The 19,988-nt window shown below is 38.6% G+C and overlaps 1 protein-coding gene across 4 annotated transcripts in view; it reads right to left on the bottom strand.

Annotated features, from left to right (window-relative positions):
- The window catches only part of SCAPER (S-phase cyclin A associated protein in the ER), a 358,776-nt gene that overhangs the window by 71,196 nt on the left and 267,592 nt on the right, over nt 1-19,988 (bottom strand). For all 4 annotated transcript variants that reach the window (XM_074966056.1, XM_074966057.1, XM_074966059.1 and 1 more), the window contains exon 26: nt 12,935-13,058. In XM_074966056.1, coding sequence (XP_074822157.1) covers nt 12,935-13,058 — 124 coding nt within the window. The remainder of the gene's footprint in view (nt 1-12,934; nt 13,059-19,988) is intronic.

Below are 19,988 nucleotides of genomic sequence, written 5' to 3'. Positions count from 1 at the left end.
CAATTTATATATGGAATATGTGTATATGAGTTAATGTGTTAAGGTTGCTTGTTGATAATTATATAGATTGTGGATGTGGATAATTAAAATTATGGAAGGGTTATTTTATGGGTTTCAGATTTAATTTTTTATGCTGTCTATATATGGAGATTCAAGTGTGGAGTTAATGATGTGTGTCAAACATTATCTATGAATTTGTAAACTTTCAAATATTTCATTTATAATATTCAAATACAGTATTCTTTTGATATTATTAAATGTTTAAATTATATATATATATATCTCTTGTCAAACATTATCTATGAATTTGTAAACTTTCAAATATTTCATTTATAATATTCAAATACAGTATTCTTTTGATATTATTAAATGTTTAAATTATATATCTATATCTATCTATATCTATCTATATATCAATCATTTAATAATATCAAAAGAATATATATATATAACCCTAACTCAGTGGTGGGCAACCTGCGGCTCGCTGTCTGCATGCAGCCGATCAGGGTAATCTGATTGCAGATTGCGAGACATTTTGCTGATGTTGACCGTCCGCAGGCACGGCCCCCTGCAACTCCCAGTAGTCGCAGTTCGCCGTTCCTGGCCAATGGGAGCCGTGGTAAGCGACAGCCACCATGCCCCTGTGGCCTGCTGCTTCCCGCAGCTCCCATTGGGTGGGAATGGTGAACCACAGCCACTGGGAACAGTCAGGGGCTGTGCCTGCGGACGGTCAAAGTCAGCAAAATGTTTTGCGGCCCGTAATCAGATTACCCTGATGGGCTGCATGCGGGCCGCAGGTTGCCCACCACTGCCGTAACATATTTAAAAAGGATTGGTCTGGTAATTGGTATAAAGCATTTTTAAGTGATTGACGATGAAACAAAGAAAGAAAGAAAGAAAGAAAGAACAACTTATCCAATGTCATAGTGCAGTTTCAACAATGTTATTGGAAAACAGCATTATTGCAAACACTAGACCAAATCCTGAATTCTTTACTCATTTTTAAAACAGCCTTTACACAGGAAGACTCCTAGGGCCACATTCTAGGCACTGATGCAATCCACTTGCACTGTTCTGGCAGCCTGAAGCCAGCTTAACTGTTCAACTGAGAATTTCCCATGTGTTGGGGAAATCCCTTGCTGGCATAGCCTCCTCAGCTGTGCCCTCCATTTAGAACGTAATCCAGCAAGGTGCTGAGCACTCTGGCTCTGATCCAGCAAAGCACTTAGCATGCATTGAATGCAGCTGAGAATCTGGTTCTCAGTGACTCATTACACCACAACTACATTTGTACTTCAACACTTCTATAAAAAACAAACAAACAAACATTTTGACTTTTTTTGTATGCGTCCAACAGAAGAAAGAAATAAGAGTTTCCACTGAGCATCAAAGTGAAAGATCTTGTGCCCAATCTTGCTCTAATTGAATGCAACAATAAAACTCTCACCAACCTCAATTGGTGTAAGAGCAGACCCTTCTGCTTTGGATTGGCTGTTTCTTTCTCAGCACTACATATTGGTTTTTATCATTTGGAATTTCAAATCAAGAATGCACTTCAGTATACAATCCATTGTATGTTACTTTGAATGTTATCTTTAGATAATTTAATATGCACTCAACAGGCATTAGCATGAGATGTCTAAAGAAAGTACATATAAAATGTTCACAGACACACCCCAAATTTTACCATTTCTTTTGAGTTGCTTCTGTTGCCTGTAGAATTATTTCTGATAGAGATGTCATCTTAATGTTGATTGCTTTTCCTCCACTGAGAGCTTGTCTACAAGTTGAGTTATTCAGAAGCAGCTATTATGGAATAATTCCATGTGTGAACACTCATTTTGGAATTAGAGTGGCTTGTTCCTGTTTAGCTTGCCCCCTTAGGTTAGCTGTTCCTGAATAACTCCATACAAGCCCTTAGCTCTAAAAGGGAGCAGAGAAACACAGGTCTGGATTTACAAAAGACTAATTCTGGGCCTTACATCCAGATTTTGTCAGATCGAGGAACTGTGATTTTAGGCTGGGTAGGGGACAGCATTCATTACTCTGCAATCTCTGCAGCATTGATCGAGCTAGACAGAACTTCATGACTAATGAATCAGATGGAATTTTACATTATTTTAAATATTCCCTTGCAGACTGACTATATTTTATATCTATCTCAATGCATTACATTTTGCTGTATAAAATGGAATGAAATACTAATTACTGACATTTTAAAGTATATGCATTAAGACATAACAATTTAAAACAAATGTCTACTCAATAGACCACCCGGAACAGTTCCCGAATGAAAAATGTTCAGTGTTATATTTCAAACTTTAATTTCTTTGTGTTATAGTCCAGGTTCATTCAATAAGATTTCAATTGGAAGTAAAGCTTTTAGGAGCCTGAGGGGCAGATCCTCATCTGATATAAAATGTCATAGCTCCACTGACTTTCAATTTACATCAGACAAGGATCTGTCCCTGAAAACTTGTGGTTTTTAATCACTCTTATAAAAGTTAGAAGCCCACAGATCCCAAAACAGACCTATTCTAAGTAATCATAAGATAATCTAAATACGGAGATATTTTGTGACTGGATTTACTCATACAAATGGTTTCTAAGCAACTTGCCCTCAGGGTTTCTGTATTAAGGGGTGTTGCACACCTTGTGATGTTATCTCTGCTCACTTAGTCACTTGTGTTTGTATCGCCCAATCAGTCATGTTGCTGTGCTTTCTGCAGACATAAAGCCACCGGGCTTGCCTGAACAGAAATATTTTGGAAAATGTGCAGTTTTTCATAGTATTTGCAGTAAATACTAGTGGCTCCCTATATGAATTGAACAATTAAGCAATGAAAATTGAGCTAATGCTAACCCCTAAGGTGGGTGGTCTGTGCAGGTCACAGCTGGGGTCAATAGCAGGGTGGATATAGAGAAAGCTTGCATTACAGCTGTCTGACTGTACCTGGCCAAGGAATAAACAGAGCTCTTTAGCTTCTGGCATTTCCAATCGTTCAACCTTTAGGCAGAAACATAAAAATACACTCCCTCTCCAAAGAAGAACAAGGGCTACCAATTTAACCAGAATATTACAGCAGTGCCATTCAGCCCACAGCAGGATATGCTGTGCCAGCATTTCTACTCTAAACCTAGTTTTCATAAGGGTTTTCAATTTGGCTCTAAACTTTCATTGTAGGCTGAAATGTGACAAAGAAGGTCTCCTTTCAAAAGCAAACTGATTCATAAGTTGCACAATAAAATATAAAAATGGATTCAAACCATTTTTTTTAGTTACAGGATTGCAAAGAAATAAAAGATGCTTGTGGTGTCAGATGCTTTTTACATGCCAACACTGAAGCATGCCTTCTATTATGTCAGAAACTGCTTGATCAGGATGGCCTGATATCCCAATTAAGTGGGTTTCCCCTATGTCTGCTTCTTTTGGGTGATGATCCTCAACCCTGCAACTGGAGGTGAAGTCAGAAAGGGAGCAGTTTTTTAAAGCACCTCTTGAACTTGGATGATGCTTTGGAGATAAGAAGCTCTGCAGCTACTTTAGTTACCTTGGAGCGCAGGAGCTCTGCACTTCCCCTACAGTGCATGTTGCAAATGATCTTGTTGACAGCTCCTCCTACTACCTTCAGTCTCCTCCATGTACCTCTTATAAGCGCTTCCTCTTCACAGCTCCTGTAAGTGCCCAAAAGTGAGCGACCCTGTGGAGGCTGAACATCATGGACATTGCAAACGCTGCATGGACTAAAACAGCTGAGGAGCTCCTATACTTGTCGGCTTACAATCCTTGTAGTTATCAACGTGGAGATTGTAAACTCTTAAGAGACAGGGATGCGATTAAAAACTGTGCAGTGGCCTCAGTTTCTGCAAAGCATAGCAGCGTCACAAAATCCGTGACATAGGGAGTTGAGACAGCAGCACATTCCGTGGGATGGACTGTGCTGTTTAAGCAGCATTACCACACCAAGGCAGTCCTTCCCAATGAATTACACGAAGGGAAAAAAACAGTCCCCTGGGAAGTGCCCCATGTAACTGGACAACCAGATTTAATTCGCCCCAGATAAATGTAGTGTACTACATGAATAACATTTTACAGGCCATTTGTCTATCGTGTGAATATAGCTGTAAGTACTGGATTTAAAAGCATAAACTGTAATTAACAAGTTGTTTTGTTTTAGTAGTTTTCTGTGCATCTATATGGAGAGATTAATTTTTAGTACATTATACAGAGGGCTGGGTTAAACAGGTAGAATCATTTTCATGAACATTTCCACCAGTTCATTTCGTACAGTTTTTGTGCTGTCAAAGGATGCTTTATACAGAATTTTGAGGGCCCAAACATTTGAAGATTACCTGGAAAAATCAACTTGTACAATAACACAAGATTATGAATTTTTGAAATTTCACCTAGAAATACAAATAGCAGCCACCTCTGGAAAATTTGACGTGGGGAGAGAAAGTTGGCAGTGCTAGAACAATAGAGTCATATACACATTTATTATGGAATGGCAGCCATCACCTCAGAGTTAAGAATGCAACTAAAGTTCCATTATTTTTGTAGGGTGTGCTAGAAGAAAAGCTAGTCTGTTTCCCACCAGGATCTCAGATTGTATATAAAAAAATTACTGATTTTTCTGGCTCATACACTATGGGTTTGATTCATCACTGCAGGAACAGAAGGGTACAATCTACATCCCTTTGCATTGAAGGAGATGTCCATTTCCAGGATGGGCAGTTGACAGTACAGTCACTGGCCTCCCATGGGGTTTCTGTCATGGAAAGCAGCTGTAAATTCAGACCAAGGTTCCATATTCAAATTCAGGCCTGAGAGATGATAATCTTGTGTGCAAACTCCAGTACATTAAAAGCAGGACAAAAATCTTAATACTGTATGTTGTATGAACAGCAAACATTTTTAAAAAACCCAAATATTAAGAGTTTATCTGATATGGTAGCAAAATAGTTTAAAAGATTTTGCATTTTCTATTTATTTTTACAAAGCAATTAGCAAGAATTTGTCTATCTGACAAAACCTTCAGATTTACACCAGTCAGATCAGGATGAAAGGTCCTGCATTGTTTTTCCAAACGTCACAATATGTATTCTTGTTTTATGATGGCAATGATGGGAGGTCACAAGGTTATTTTAGGAGGGTCGTGGTATTGCCCCCCTTACTTCTGTGTTGTCTTCAGAACTTGGGAGCTAGAGAGCAGTGGCTGTTGGCTGGGCGCCGAGCTCTGAAGGCAGCGCCCTGCCAGCAGCAGTGCAGAAGTAAGGGTGGCAATACCATACCGTGCCACCCTTACTTCTGCGCTGCTGTGTTCAGAGATGGGCGGCCAGCGAGTGGCGGCTGCTGACTGAGGGCCCCGCTCTGCAGGCAGCAGCACAGAAGAAAGGATAGCAATACCATACCATGCCCCCCTTACTTCTGTATTGCTGCTAGCGGCGGCTCTGTCTTCAGAGCTGGGCTCCTGGCCAGCAGCCGCCGCTCTCCAGCTTCCCAGCTCTGAAGGCAGCGCCTCCGCCAACAGCAGTGCAAAAGTAAGGATAGCAGTACAGCAACCCCCCCACAATAACCTTGCAACCCCTCCACAACTCCTTGTTGGGTGAGGTCCCCTACAATTACACCATAATGGAATTTCAGATTGAAATATCTAAAATCATGAAATTTATGATTTTAAAAATCCTATGACCGTGAAATTGACCAAAATGGACTGTGAATTTGGTAGGGCCCTACATATCAATAAATGAAATGATTGGCAGTAATTGTCTCTCTTGTGAGTCAGCTATTTATAATTCCCTGGTATTTAGTATGTCCTTTGAAAGGAAAGAAAAAAATAATCTAATTTTGGATGCTTATGCCCACCAAAAATTATAACAACATGAATGCATTGGGCACTAATTCTTAATGAATATGCAGTTGAACTAAATGTAGGGCGTATCCCGGAGGGAAAGGTCTGAATGAACATAAGCACCTAGGTCAGCTTCAGATTGTTTACTAGCCTGGGCCGTCGTGTCCAGCTTGTTATTTTGAAAAGCTTTTGGAAACTTCTCTTTGATGTAGCTGAGAACATATAGTTAGAAAATAAACTCTCATGCTTTTACAGGTTATTTTTATAGCATAAAAGGCCAGGTATTTGTAATATAGCAGATGAAAAACCAACCTAGGAATATTTCCTACGGAATAGATACATGATTTTTATTTATAAATTTATGTACAGTAGAACCTCAGAGTTACGAACATCAGAGTTACGAACTGACTGGTCAACCACACTCCTCATTTGGAACCGGAAGTACGCAATCAGGCAGCAGTAAAGACCAAAAAAGGCACATACAGTACAGTACAGTATTGTGTTAAAGATAAACTACTAAAAAAATAAAGGGAAAGTTTAAAAAAAGATTTGACAACGTACGAAAACTATTTCTGTTCTTGTTTCATTTAAATTAAGATGCTTAAAAGCATCATTTTTCTTCTGCATTATAAAGTTTCAGAGCTGTATTAAGTCAATGTTCAGTTTTTAAACTTTTGAAAGAACAACAGTAACATTTTGTTCAGAGTGAGGAACATTTCAGAGTTACAAACAACCTCCATTCCTGAGGTGTTTGCAACTCTGAGGTTTTACTGTATAGAGAAGTACATGCTTTATACAAATGGCTTTTTCTAGGAGTGGAAGAGATATCTTTGTAGAAAATTACATGACAGTTCTAATTTGCTTTGACAGATATCTGTTGAACTACAATAAAAATCAATCCAAGCTTACAGTTCAAACATATAGACTCATTCTTCTCAGTGTCAAGCCTTCTAAAACAGTGTTTCTCAAAGCCGGTCTGCCACTTGTTCAAGGAAAGCCCCCTGGGGGGCCAGGCTGGTTTGTTTACCTGCCACGTCCGCAGGTTCGGCTGATCGCTGCTCCCACTGGCTGTGGTTCGCTGCTCCAGGCCAATGGGGGCTGCAGAAAGCAGCGCGGACCAAGGGACGTGCTGGCCGCCCTTCCTGAAGCCCCCACTGGCCTGGAGAGGCGAACCGCAGCCAGTGGGAGCCGCAATTGGCCAAACCTGCAGACACGGCAGGTAAACAAACCGGCCCGGCCCGCCAGGGGGCTTTTCCTGAACAAGCGACGGACTGGCTTTGAGAACCACTGTTCTAAAATATATATCTAGAAAGGTTTCCACTATATACTTACAATCAAAGAATAATAGAATATCAGGGTTGGAAGGGAACTCAGGAGGTCATCTAGTCACACCCCCTGCTCAAAGCAGGACTGATCCCCAACTAAATCATCCCAGCCAGGGCTTTGTCAAGCCTGACCTTAAAAACTTCCAGGGAAGGAGATTCCACCACCTCCCTAGGTAACGCATTCCAGTGTTTCACCACCCTCTTAGTGAATAAGTTTTTCCTAATATCCAACCTAAATCTCCCCCACTGCAACTTGAGGCCATTACTCCTTGTTCTGTCATCTGCTACCACTGAGAACAGTCTAGAGCCACCCTCTTTGGAACCCCCTTTCAGGTAGTTGAAAGCAGCTATCAAATCCCCCCTCATTCTTCTCTTCTGAAGACTAAACATCCCCAGTTCCCTCGGTCTCTCTTCATAAGTCATGTGTTCCAGTCCCCTAATCATTTTTGTTGCCCTCCGCTGGACTCTTTCCAATTTTTCCACATCCTTCTTGTAGTGTGGGGCCCAAAACTGGACACAGTACTCCAGATGAGGCCTCACCAATGTCGAATAGAGGGGAACGATCACGTCGCTTGATCTGCTGGCAATGCCCCTACTTATACATCTCAAAATGCCATTGGCCTTCTTGGCAGCAAGGGCACACTGTTGACTCATATCCAACTTCTCGTCCACTGTAACCCCTAGGTCCTTTTCTGCAGAACTGCTGCCGAGCCATTTGGTCCCTAGTCTGTAGCGGTGCATGGGATTCTTCTGTCCTAAGTGCAGGACTCTGCACTTGTCCTTGTTGAATCTCATCAGATTTCTTTTGGCCCAATCATCCAATTTGTCTAGGTCCCTCTGTATCCTATCCCTACCCTCCAGCGTATCTACCACTCCTCCCAGTTTAGTGTCATCTGCAAACTTGCTGAGGGTGCAATCCACACCATCCTCCAGATCATTTATGAAGATATTGAACAAAACCAGCCCCAGGACTGACCCCTGGGGCACTCCACTTGATACCGGCTGCCAACTAGACATGGAGCCATTGATCACTACCCGTTGAGCCCGACAATCTAGCCAGCTTTCTATCCACCTTATAGTCCATTCATCCAGCCCATACTTCTTTAACTTGCTGGCAAGAATACTGTGGGAGACCGTGTCAAAAGCTTTGCTAAAGTCAAGGAAAAACATGTCCACTGCTTTCCCTTCATCCACAGAGCCAGTTATCTCGTCATAGAAGGCAATTAGATTAGTCAGGCGTGACTTGCCCTTGGTGAATCCATGCTGACTGTTCCTGATCACTTTCCTCTCCTCTAAGTGCTTCAGAATTGATTCCTTGAGGACCTGCTCCATGATTTTTCCAGGGACTGAGGTGAGGCTGACTGGCTTGTAGTTCCCTGGATCCTCCTTCTTCCCTTTTTTAAAGATGGGCACTACATTAGCCTTTTTCCAGTTATCTGGGACCTCCCCCGATCGCCATGAGTTTTCAAAGATAATGGCCAATGGCTCTGCAATCACATCTGCCAACTCCTTTAGCACTCTCGGATGCAACGCATCCGGCCCCATGGACTTGTGCTCGTCCAGCTTTTCTAAATAGTCCCGAACCACTTCTTTCTCCACAGAGCGCTGGTCATCTCCTCCCCATGCTGTGCTGCCCAGTGCAGTAGTCTGGGAGCTGACCTTGTTCGTGAAGACAGAGGCAAAAAAAGCACTGAGTACATTAGCTTTTTCCACATCCTCTGTCACGAGGTTGCCTCCCTCATTCAGTAAGGGGCCCACACTTTCCTTGACTTTCTTCTTGTTGTTAACATACCTGAAGAAACCCTTCTTGTTACTCTTAACATCTCTTGCTAGCTGCAACTCCAGGTGTGATTTGGCCTTCCTGATTTCACTCCTGCAAGCCCGAGCAATATTTTTATACTCTTCCCTGGTCATTTGTCCAATCTTCCACTTCTTGTAAGCTTCTTTTTTTTTTGTATTTAAGAGCAGCAAGGATTTCACTGTTAAGCCAAGCTGGTCACCTGCCATATTTACTATTCTTTCCACACATTGGGATGGTTTGTCCCTGTAACCTCAATAAAGATTCTTTAAAATACATCCAGCTCTCCTGGACTCCTTTCCCCCTCATGTTATTCTCCCAGGGGATCTTACCCATCAGTTCCCTGAGGGAGTCAAAGTCTGCTTTTCTGAAGTCCAGGGTCCGTATTCTGCTGCTCTCCTTTCTTCCTTGTGTTAGGATCCTGAACTCGACCATTTCATGATCACTGCCTCCCAGGTTCCCATCCACTTTTGCTTCCCCTACTAATTCTTCCCGGTTTGTGAGCAGCAGGTCAAGAAGAGCTCTGCCCCTAGTTGGTTCCTCCAGCACTTGCACCAGGAAATTGTCCCCTACATTTTCCAAAAACTTCCTGGATTGCCTGTGCACCGCTGTATTGCCCTCCCAGCAGATATCAGGGTGATTAAAATCCATCTACAGGACTCAGAAACAAGGAAGAGCTGACCTGGCAACTTTGTATAATCTAATTCAAGTTATGCAGCTTCAAGATGTGCATGCATGTAAATAGCATGGTCTGATCCAACATGCAGAGAAATCAATAGAAAGATTCTCCAGGTATGTCTACACTGCAATTAAAAACCTGTGGCTGCCCTGTGTTAACTGACTTGGGCTCACAGAGCTCAGGTTAAGAGTCTGTTTAACTGCAGTATAGATGTTCAGGTTCGGGCTGAAGCCCAGGCTCTAGAACCCTGTGAGAGGGGAGGGTCCCCCAAACACAGTTAATCAGCCCCTTAGCCTGAGCCCCGCGAGCCTGAGTCAGTTGGCATGGGCTAGCCGCAGATGTCTAACTCCAGTTAGACATCCCCTCAGTGACTTTAACGGGCACTGGATTAGGCCTTGAATGACCACTAGATGACATAGCTGGTTCAATAAAGAGATGTAGACTAAGAAGGGGTGACTTACAACGGATTTCCTACTATTTTTTCTTATACACAATAAACATACAAGTGATGTTTTAACAAGGAACGTACTGAAATGTACACTCTAGAAAGCAAGAAACGCTAAGTCAATGTTTTGCTTCTTATTTACAAAACTTTTAAGGTTAGTTGTCTATTTCCTATGTTTTATACCAGGTCGACCATGTTTCTACTAAAGAAAAAGGCTAGGATGGCTTTTTTACATAACTCTTACAATAACAGTATTTGCTGCAAGAAGAAAAAAACATTTTTTCTGTAAGGAAAAGGAACATTTGAGCACCAATAAAAGTTATGATTTTTTTATAGCTCTGAATTTTAGCATCTGTTACACTGATGTAAATCTCTTCTTCATCAAAATGTAATGACTGGATTATGAAGAAGTAGAAACAAAATCACAAATACATATAATTTGGACGGAATTTATATGTAAATACTGGGAACGTGTAAATAAATTATAAAAATAATTTATGCAATGGAATATATTTAGATACTTAAACTATTTTTCTATATTTGCATTCAGTGAATATGAGTATGATCCAGCACTGAACCTATTTCTTCCCTAATCTTCTCTTCATCTATAGGGCTAGAGACCTGCAAACTTGATGCACTCAAGAATTATCTGTGATATTATTTTTTATTTGTTAAGTGACAACAATACGACTGGTGATGTTCAGATGTAGATAAAGGCAGCTCCTGCCCCAAAGAGCTTATCACATAAGAAATGCTGGAGTTAGTCAAACTATTTGCATGAGTAAGTGTGTGCAGCAATGGGTACATAGGGCTAGATCCAAAGGCAAATGAAGTTAATGGAAAGACATCAATTGATTTTGGACTCGGCCCAAAAGCACTAAAAAGGACAGGTATTTTTCAATTAAAATAAGACAGGTATCTTGACAAGTCATCTGTCAATTAAAATAAAATAAAATGAAATATTTCCCACCAAGATGTTAATTTCCTTGAATTAAGAAGCAAAATCCTAGGTGCGATCAGACTTCATTTCTTTCAAGAATGCAGAAGTAAGAAAAGTAGTATTTATTTTCAGGAGTCTTGCATAATGACAGGTTTCAGAGTAGCAGCCGTGTTAGTCTGTATTTGCAAAAAGAAAAGGAGTACTTGTGGCACCTTAGAGACTAACAAATTTATTTGAGCATAAGCTTTCGTGAGCTACAGCTCAGCATCCGATGAAGTGAGCTGTAGCTCACGAAAGCTTATGCTCAAATAAATTTGTTAGTCTCTAAGGTGCCACAAATACTGCTTTTCATTTTCGGGAGTAATACCCTAGATGTACTGTACCTCTTGCATGTATATCACTCAAGAATGATTTTAATACATATTTCATTACATTGGGAAGTTATTCCAATTAAGGGCCATATACTGCCCAAAATCTGCACAAGAGACATTAATAACAGAAAGTTGAGTTTCAGTGTGGCTCAAGGGATTTAATTGGTGCTAACTGGAGTTCTGCTGCAATTCAAGGCAGCATTTGGCATTATACTATGAAGTTCTGTTCTGGATTGAGGGTAGCTCTAAGAATAGTACAGTTTTCTTAGTGAACACGGCCATGTGTGACTGGCAATTTCATTCGTCTCTATGTAACAAATACCTTGTATATTTCTACAACAAAAGAGGAAGTTAGTTTTTGCATAGTAGTCTTGGCATAGTACTAAAATGAGGAAGGGGAAGGTTTTTGGCATCATAATGGATCTTGTCACTTGTAAAGTGCTGAAGTATTTAATGTCTTGTGTAATTAACCATGGAGTCCGTGTTTTGGCTCATTCAGCAGAAAGAAAACAATGTTGTGGCTGTCCTAACATTATACATGCAACTTTCACTAAATATAATTAAAATCTAATATCTGGAATCCTTTTGGAGAGATTTGATGAAAAACCATGAGCTGGCAACTACACAGAGTAGAATTTAAAGGCTGCCTTCAGGTTTTCTTTGTTTGTCAAGGATCTTTTGAGTGTCGCTTTTTAAGTGTTCATTAACAGTCCTATGGCTTGTTGACTCTAACAGTGTCATGTAAATTATTTAAGGCATGTACATAATTTTTCAATTAACAAACCGCTTGGCTCATGAAAATACATACACACAATTTATAAGTAGAAATTCTAGATGAAATATCTCATGATGAGCAGGTCATTATGAATTAAAAATGAGTTTTCAAATAAAATATTTAATGATATCTGAAATTAAATGAAACATTGCAAAATTAAAAGTTTCTCAGTTAAATAGGCCTGCTGTTTAACTAGTTTGCAAACCAAATTAAGGCTACACATTGAGCAGACTTATATGTTAGATATTAAAAGATACCTGAATTGAACTTGTGCAGAAATAAAGCTCAGATAACTATTCACTGAATGTAATCATTAGTGGAATTGAAGCTGGAAGAGTTAAAGACAAAACATTGGCTGACTATCTGAAGTGTTTTTTGTTTAGTTCTTAAATATATTTTGTGTGTGTTCGCAGAATTTGTTAACAGAAATTTTCAACTTATACACAATTATAGTACATACACAGTAACCAAATACACATGAAAAAGCAGTAGTCCATCACCTTGATTTGTATTGGTATACATTCTGAGTGCAGTGGTAGATGTGATGGGGCACCAATGAAAATTTGCTAGGTACTCTTGTTTTAACTTTCCTAGTACATACAAAATATTTTCAATGTCAATACCATTGTAGACATACATCTGACTTTGAATCCCGTATTTTTCTGGTATTTTAATATACCAAATATTTCAGTATACCAGCACTAAGCAAACACCCTTCATTTCTAATTCAAGGTAAAAATGTTACATACCGTTAACTGATGCATCAACAGATCCATTAAAAAAGTGATCTTATTACTAAACAGAACATAGGCGCAGTTTTCTGTGCAATTACTGCAGGTCAGGTTGTAAACATTCACGGCACTGCAGAGTGACCTAAAATAAAAAATGAAATATCAACATACTTTTCTTCTTAAATATACTAATCTATAAAATCAAATATTAGGCTGTGAGGAGTATCATCAGGCAACCTAAAGTGACAGTAAGTTTAATTAATTTTTCATACTCATGTTCCACACAAAATACAAATTAGCATTAGGTAGGTTAAATAAATATTTACATGACACAGAAGTTCTGAGTGAACCTATATACATTCCAAATTCCATAGTGTGTTACCACTGCATTTGCTTTAGAACCAGAACTTGGGTTTAAAACTAATTGCCTGCCTTGGAAGCTGTAATGTTTAAAAGAGCAAACTCTCCTATGTTACATGTGGTATTAAATGTCTGTGCACATATACACACCTTTACATTCTTACACACATCATTGGTATATTAGAAATATAGTAAATGAAAAAGAAAAAAAGGAACATCTGTATAGTATCAGGTAAAACTTATTTTTGCACAATTTGAAAAACTAACGTTTTTTCTGGCAGAATTCATTATCTCATGCAAGTAACCTAGGTATACAAGATCACTGGTCAGTTTGGTAGCAGAATATTCAAGCAGAAGGATATGTTAGCATTTCCTGCTGGTTAATTTATAACACTGTACTGGGATCAGCTTTAGAGAGGGTCTGGCTTGCAGGCCCAGCAAACGAAGGTGAACTGTGCTGAACAAAAGAACAATTAACAGGTGAAATGTCAGTCTTTTGCCTCAGGTGAATCTCCCGTTGATTTTGGGATTCAGGTCTAGTCTACACTGGCAACGTTAAAGCGCTGCTGCGACAGAGCTTTAATGTGGCTTGTGTAGTTGTGGCAGAGAGCTGGGAGAGAGCTTGCCCAGCGCTCTAAAAACCCCACCTCCACGAGGGGCGTAGCTCCCAGCGCTGGTGCACTGTCTACACTGGCGCTTTACAGCGCTGAAACTTGCTGTGCTCAGGGTTTTTTTTCACAACCCTGAGCAAGAAAGCTGCAGAGCTCTAAAGCCCTTAGAGAGACAAGGTAGGTGAGGTAATATCTTTTACTGGACCAATCTCTGCTGATGAGAGAGACAAGTTTTCGAACTTACACAGAGCTCTTCTTCAGGAACTGTGAATCATTGGCATCCCCATCATGGGGACTGTAAACTTGGGTGCATAACTACATTAGCAATGATGGGAGCTATATGTACATATCAGAGGGGAAATAGATGGTAGGTTTGCAGTAGCAAAAGGGAGAGCGCCAATTCTGAAAAACTGGAAAAGCAAAAAAAGTCATAAACAAAATGGGCCATAACAGTTCAAAATATATACAGTAAGCCTGGTTCTTCCCTACGTTGCACCTTGTGGAGTTATTTATTCCTATGCAAAGTGAATGCTTTATGTGGAGTCAGAACTGTCACAGGAACTGGTCAAGGCTATGGAACTCATTGCCACATGAGATAAGCCGGACTAAAAGATTTTATCACTTTCAGAATAAATTTTTTAATAATATTTTCTTTGATTTAGCATTTCCTCAAAAATGTATTTGCGTACAGACAAGCACACAGACACAAAACACACATACAACACAACTCTACAATAAAATATAATAAATAAATAAATAAAGTCAATAAACAATTCTGGTTGCTTTCCAAAAGGAAAGCAAAGAGAGAGATTGTTTTTATTTCTATTTTTAAATACATGGGAATCACTAATGTGACGGAGGCTAACCAGGCTCAATGGACAAGCCAGACTTGAGATCATTGGTAAAATTCACATTCTAGAATAGCTTGTCAGTGCCAACTGATAAGTTTTTATAGAGAAGCTGTCAAAGTCACCATCTGACTTTACTAACTGTAAATTAATTAAATAAATTTATCTTTGTTTTATAGTTTTATTTTTTCTTGCAACTGGTGAGCATGGAGTGGGAAAATATTTAATGGAGAGAAAGCCAAAGGTCATCATTTTGTAGCAGAGTCTTAACAATATGTTTTTGTGCAGTCCCCTACTGAATAAGATTTATTTACCACAAACATTTAGGAAGCTTGCCTAGGTATTTATTTATATTGTGATCATCACTGTCGCAGCTGATCATCTAGCTGATCATCTCCAAAGGCTGACAATTTAGAGGCATCATATACATCAATTTCAAATTCTTTCCCACGTTTCCCAAACCAGTAAGGGCTGAGAATGCTCAGAAGACAGTGAATTTATAGTAAGTCGTTCCTCTGTGTTGTTCGATTTCTTCTCCTCCAAATGAAAATGAACATTATTGGACTCTAAAGGGAATGTCATCTAGTTTTCCTTGGCTGATAAGAAAGTGACAGCAAATGGGGCACTAAGGATGGAAGAATGTAAAAACTTATGTATTGAGACTGTGATTGGAACAAAGAACATGCTGCAACATTTAAAAATGGATCAGGAACATTTCTGGGAGAATTTATTTATATGATAGTTGATATTATAATTCCCTTCGTTTAGACATGGAAATCCATATAATCATAATGCCTGTTTGTTAATATTCTGAATATAACCATATTAATAAAAATATTTTGTGTATTGTTTATATTGTCTAGTTATAAATTAATATATTCACTCTGACTGGAATGCACTCACCGGAAATGTGGTTCAAATAGTATAAAATACAATACCAAATTCGTGCTTTCTGAGCTGCAATGTCATTCACTTGTTTTTCAATCTACACTGATAATTCCTGCGGAAAATTCAACTAGTATGCCTCTTATCTATGATGCTTAAAACTAAAAATATATATACAACCAAGCTCTCTTTTCCTAATCTGGCTTTTAAAAGAGGTTTATATCCTTCATTTAACAAAATGAAGGATGAAAACATATTCTTACAATAGTACTGAAAAATTGTGCTCTAGAACAGTGTTTCTCAATGACCAGTCAATGGGTTGGCACTGGTCCCTGAGATTTCCTTGACACAGTTTAGGAAGGCAACAAGCCGGTCCCTGGTATCAAAAAGGTTGAGAAATACTGCTCTAGAGGACTTAATTTTTCTTTCAGCAAAGATAAGTCAACATATATTAATGAAGCTATTACAATTAGAAACATAAAGGACATCTGGCAATGCTTATTTTCACTATATAAAGGACAGGTTTTAGTTCTCAACTTTTGGAAAGCTCTTTCACCTACTGCTCTAAAGGAAAGATCGATTAATTTAAATATGAAAATATATTTTCCTAACCCTTGAAATTTGAAGTTAATAGATTAATTTTACATCCTGATAAATTATTTCAAAATGTTTAGAATTATGTAGTTCTCTTACTGAAATACCAGTTCAGAGTAGATGGCATATTTCGTAATTCCAAAAAAGAACCGTCATTCTAGATAGATCTAAAATGAAGAATCCTCTGTCTTAGATGAAGAATAAATTAATCTGAACTAATACATCCTGGTTCTGTATTTCCCAAATGAATCTTACATCCGAAAAGTATTTGAAGTTCGAGATTCAAATAATGCCTTTGAAAGTGTGGCATAAGCAAATGCATGTCAAATTAATTTTTCACAATAAGGAGGGCTTTTTTAATTGATAATATAAGCTTGTTAACTATAGGCTGCTATGATTAGAATGTATTTAGACATGTTCTTCACTAAGGTTCAGTTATAGAATTTTTTTATTCAAAATTGGAAGTGTCAGCACTGAAGCAGGCCCCAGGTGGTTTGCAGTGTTAAATGGCAGATTAAAGTCAGCACAACTAATTTCTTTACTTTAATCTTATTAGTAGAACAACAGCTGTCAACTGTCACCATTTCTGCACAAGGCCTCTGAGACAAGCACAGAAAGCTCTGGTGTCAAGCAAGAAGTTCATCTAACTATAACTTAAATTTACCAATTTGCAAAATTAAATTTATTTTTTGATGTTTTTGTATTGGCAGATTTTATTACTCATATTTAAAAAAAAAGTATGTATCAATAAAGCTACCAAAATTATGTTAGGGTAACAGAGTATTTTCCTCACACATAAAGCAGTTGTTTATTGACTACTGATGTTGTTCTAAACTTTGTATGCACACCGACAAATCAGCTTTAAAGCTAAGTTAGACAGCACATATACTCAAACCACATAAGTCTACCCTCTGATGGAAAGCTTTACTCTAAACTAGAGTAAATCCAATTATAAATACACTCGTTATGATGCACAAATTTTGGCTCAGAGAAGAGTTCTATCCTGAAGCTTGACCAAAATATATGTATATACATTATATTATTTATCTTATGTGAACATAAATAAATGTGAACAATGTTAATCTTTAATATATGTCTTCATGTACAGAAGAGAACACAACAGTTTAGAATCTATGTTCCTGATTCTCCTCTAAATTACGCACGTGTCTTCAGTGGCGTTTACTCCTAATTTACCCAAATGTAAATGACTGGAGAATCATGGCCTCTATCTAAAATTGTATCCCACAACACAAAACTATTTCATGTTTGTGCACTAAGGTATGTGGGTGAAAAGTCATAACCTTTGCTTCCATAAAATCAAGGTACCACAAACATATAGAAATAGCATACCTCTAAAATAAGACTTTTGGATAGTAACTCCAACTTTGAAAGACTGGAATTAAATATACACAGTGTGAGGTTAAATACACTACAACCCCTCACTCATTAAACCCCCCCCCCCTCAATTATTGGGTGAGTTATTTCAAGACTTAAACAATCAAATTCATGGTTGTGCTACCACAAGGGTGAACTGCAAAGTTTTACCAACCACTGCTGTTTGAACAGAACTTGGAGAGCTCCTCGAGAGGCCTTCTCACTGTTCTGACAGGAAAAGAAAGCAGTTAGCTTTCGTATCTGACAAAAAAGAGCAGAATGGAGGTGACAGATGGGTTAGTAGTTAAAGAATGGAGAGAGAGAGAGACAGAATGGCAAGCAGTGGAACACTAAAGGAAGAGAGAAGGTATGGATACAGGATGAAATATAAAATTAAAAATTAACCAGGAAAATGTTGAATTATGAGGCTATAATGCCATCTCTAGATTTTGAAGACTTAAAGACAGAAACAAACACTTGAGCTTCACTCACATGGTTTATAATGTCATCAGAAATCCTCAAAGGAATTACACATCCTAATTCACAGTTACCTGTTTATTCTGTAGATCATCAATGCGATCTTAAATTCTCTGACACACAAATGGGCTCTCACTCTAAAGACTTACTACAACTAATAAATAGAAATAGTGGAAGCCAACAGAACTAACCCTCCTTTATTTTTCACCAGCAAATGTTTAAGTTTGGAATCCGTTCTTATAAATAAGTTATTATATGACATATGACAAATCAAATGTACAATTTACCCCCAATATTTACATTTATGGTAGAATCTGGCAGACTTTTGTATAAAGTTCAGAGGCCCTGACTCATTAACAGAAAGAAACCGTTCCCACACTAAAATCCATTCTAAACAATCCAAAAGAGCTCCTTCCATCTACACAGTTTGTTCATATACTAGTGCAGCAGGGCAATGTTGATTTGTGCTTGAGTACTGTCAAATGTGAAACCCAGCTCTGTTACAGACAGAGACAGAAACGGTCATGAAAACTGACAGATGCTGCAAGTTTTGGATGTTGATCTGCAAGGAGCTCATTCTCTTCAGAGAACCCTTATGCCCTCACACCAACTGCCAGTCTGGAGTGAATGTTTCCCCAGAGAGAGTAACCTTGCAGAGAAAGCTTGTTTTGGACCTCAGGTAACAAGCATTGTGAACAATACTTAAAAATTGAATAAATAGAGCACTTCACACTTGGAAATATTTATAAAGTAGATCAAAAACTGTAAAATGGGAGAGCAAACTATGGAAGTATTTTCAGTCTAAGGTAGTGGTTAATCCGATCGCCACAAAATATTTTATTTTACACTGCAAATGCTAACAAGTATATCCTTCTATCTACAATATTACACAGACTATTTTCTACACACTACAGCTACGGCTCAGGCTGGCTTCCCATGATGCTTACTATGACTGGATGACGAAAGGAGGAGTATGGCAAGACACAAGGAAAGAAAAACATTTTCCCCCTCCAATCAAGTTTTTAACAGTAACAAATGTCCCCCCATCTATCTGATATCAGCCTCTGAATAATTTGCATTTACATTGTGCAACTCACTCAGAGAACTAACTATTTAAGCCTTGCAACATGATTCTGTCATATGTAAATATTACTTTATCTGTTTGGAAAATGGGTAGCCAAACTGAAAGCACAGAAAGGTTAAGTGATTTGCCCACAGGTCAGTAAGCAAGACCATGGCAGAGGCAGTAATCCTGTTCCCTGCCTGGGTTCTGTTACTCATGCAGGGTTTTTGCTGTGTAACTCCAATTTGATTTTCATTGAAGGCACAGATAAAATACTACAAAACTGGGAATTTTTACTCAAGTATGCTAAATTATGGCTTGTTCTATAATCAGAAAACTGAACAACAGTGTCAATCAGTTATGAAAATTATAAAATGCTTCTCTAAAAAATAATACACCTGGACACTAATTCTTAATACCTTAACACCAATAATAAAACCTATTATAATCCAAATCTTTCTCCTCCCCTTTGAGTGTTTTGTTCTTAAAAAAGTGACCCCCCACACTAAATGGATCATCTGTCTTTTACAAATGCCACATCTTTCTTGCAGCATTTGCTGTCCTGCTGGTCTAACTAACAATCTGAGCAGTACAAAACAACAGGCATATTGTTAAATCTTTTTATAATAAAGCTTTATCTTGTAGACATGGGATTAAAGTTCTGATCTGCACCATGCTGCCAGGATTTTGGGGAAAGAGAGATGTGGATAATAGCCTGTGTAATCTTCTCACCTACTTCTAAATAGCTTAACCTCATCACAAAATAGCAGACAGATTCCTAATTTAAGATGAGCATAAATGGTTAAATCATACAATGCCACACAAACTGTCTATTTTAGTTAAGTGGAGTGATATCCTTT

This window comes from Natator depressus, chromosome 10, assembly GCF_965152275.1.
Source record: "Natator depressus isolate rNatDep1 chromosome 10, rNatDep2.hap1, whole genome shotgun sequence".
Taxonomy (NCBI): Eukaryota; Metazoa; Chordata; order Testudines; family Cheloniidae; genus Natator; species Natator depressus.
The sequence above is the reverse complement of the archived record's forward strand: the minus strand, read 5'-3'. Positions and strand labels throughout refer to the sequence as shown.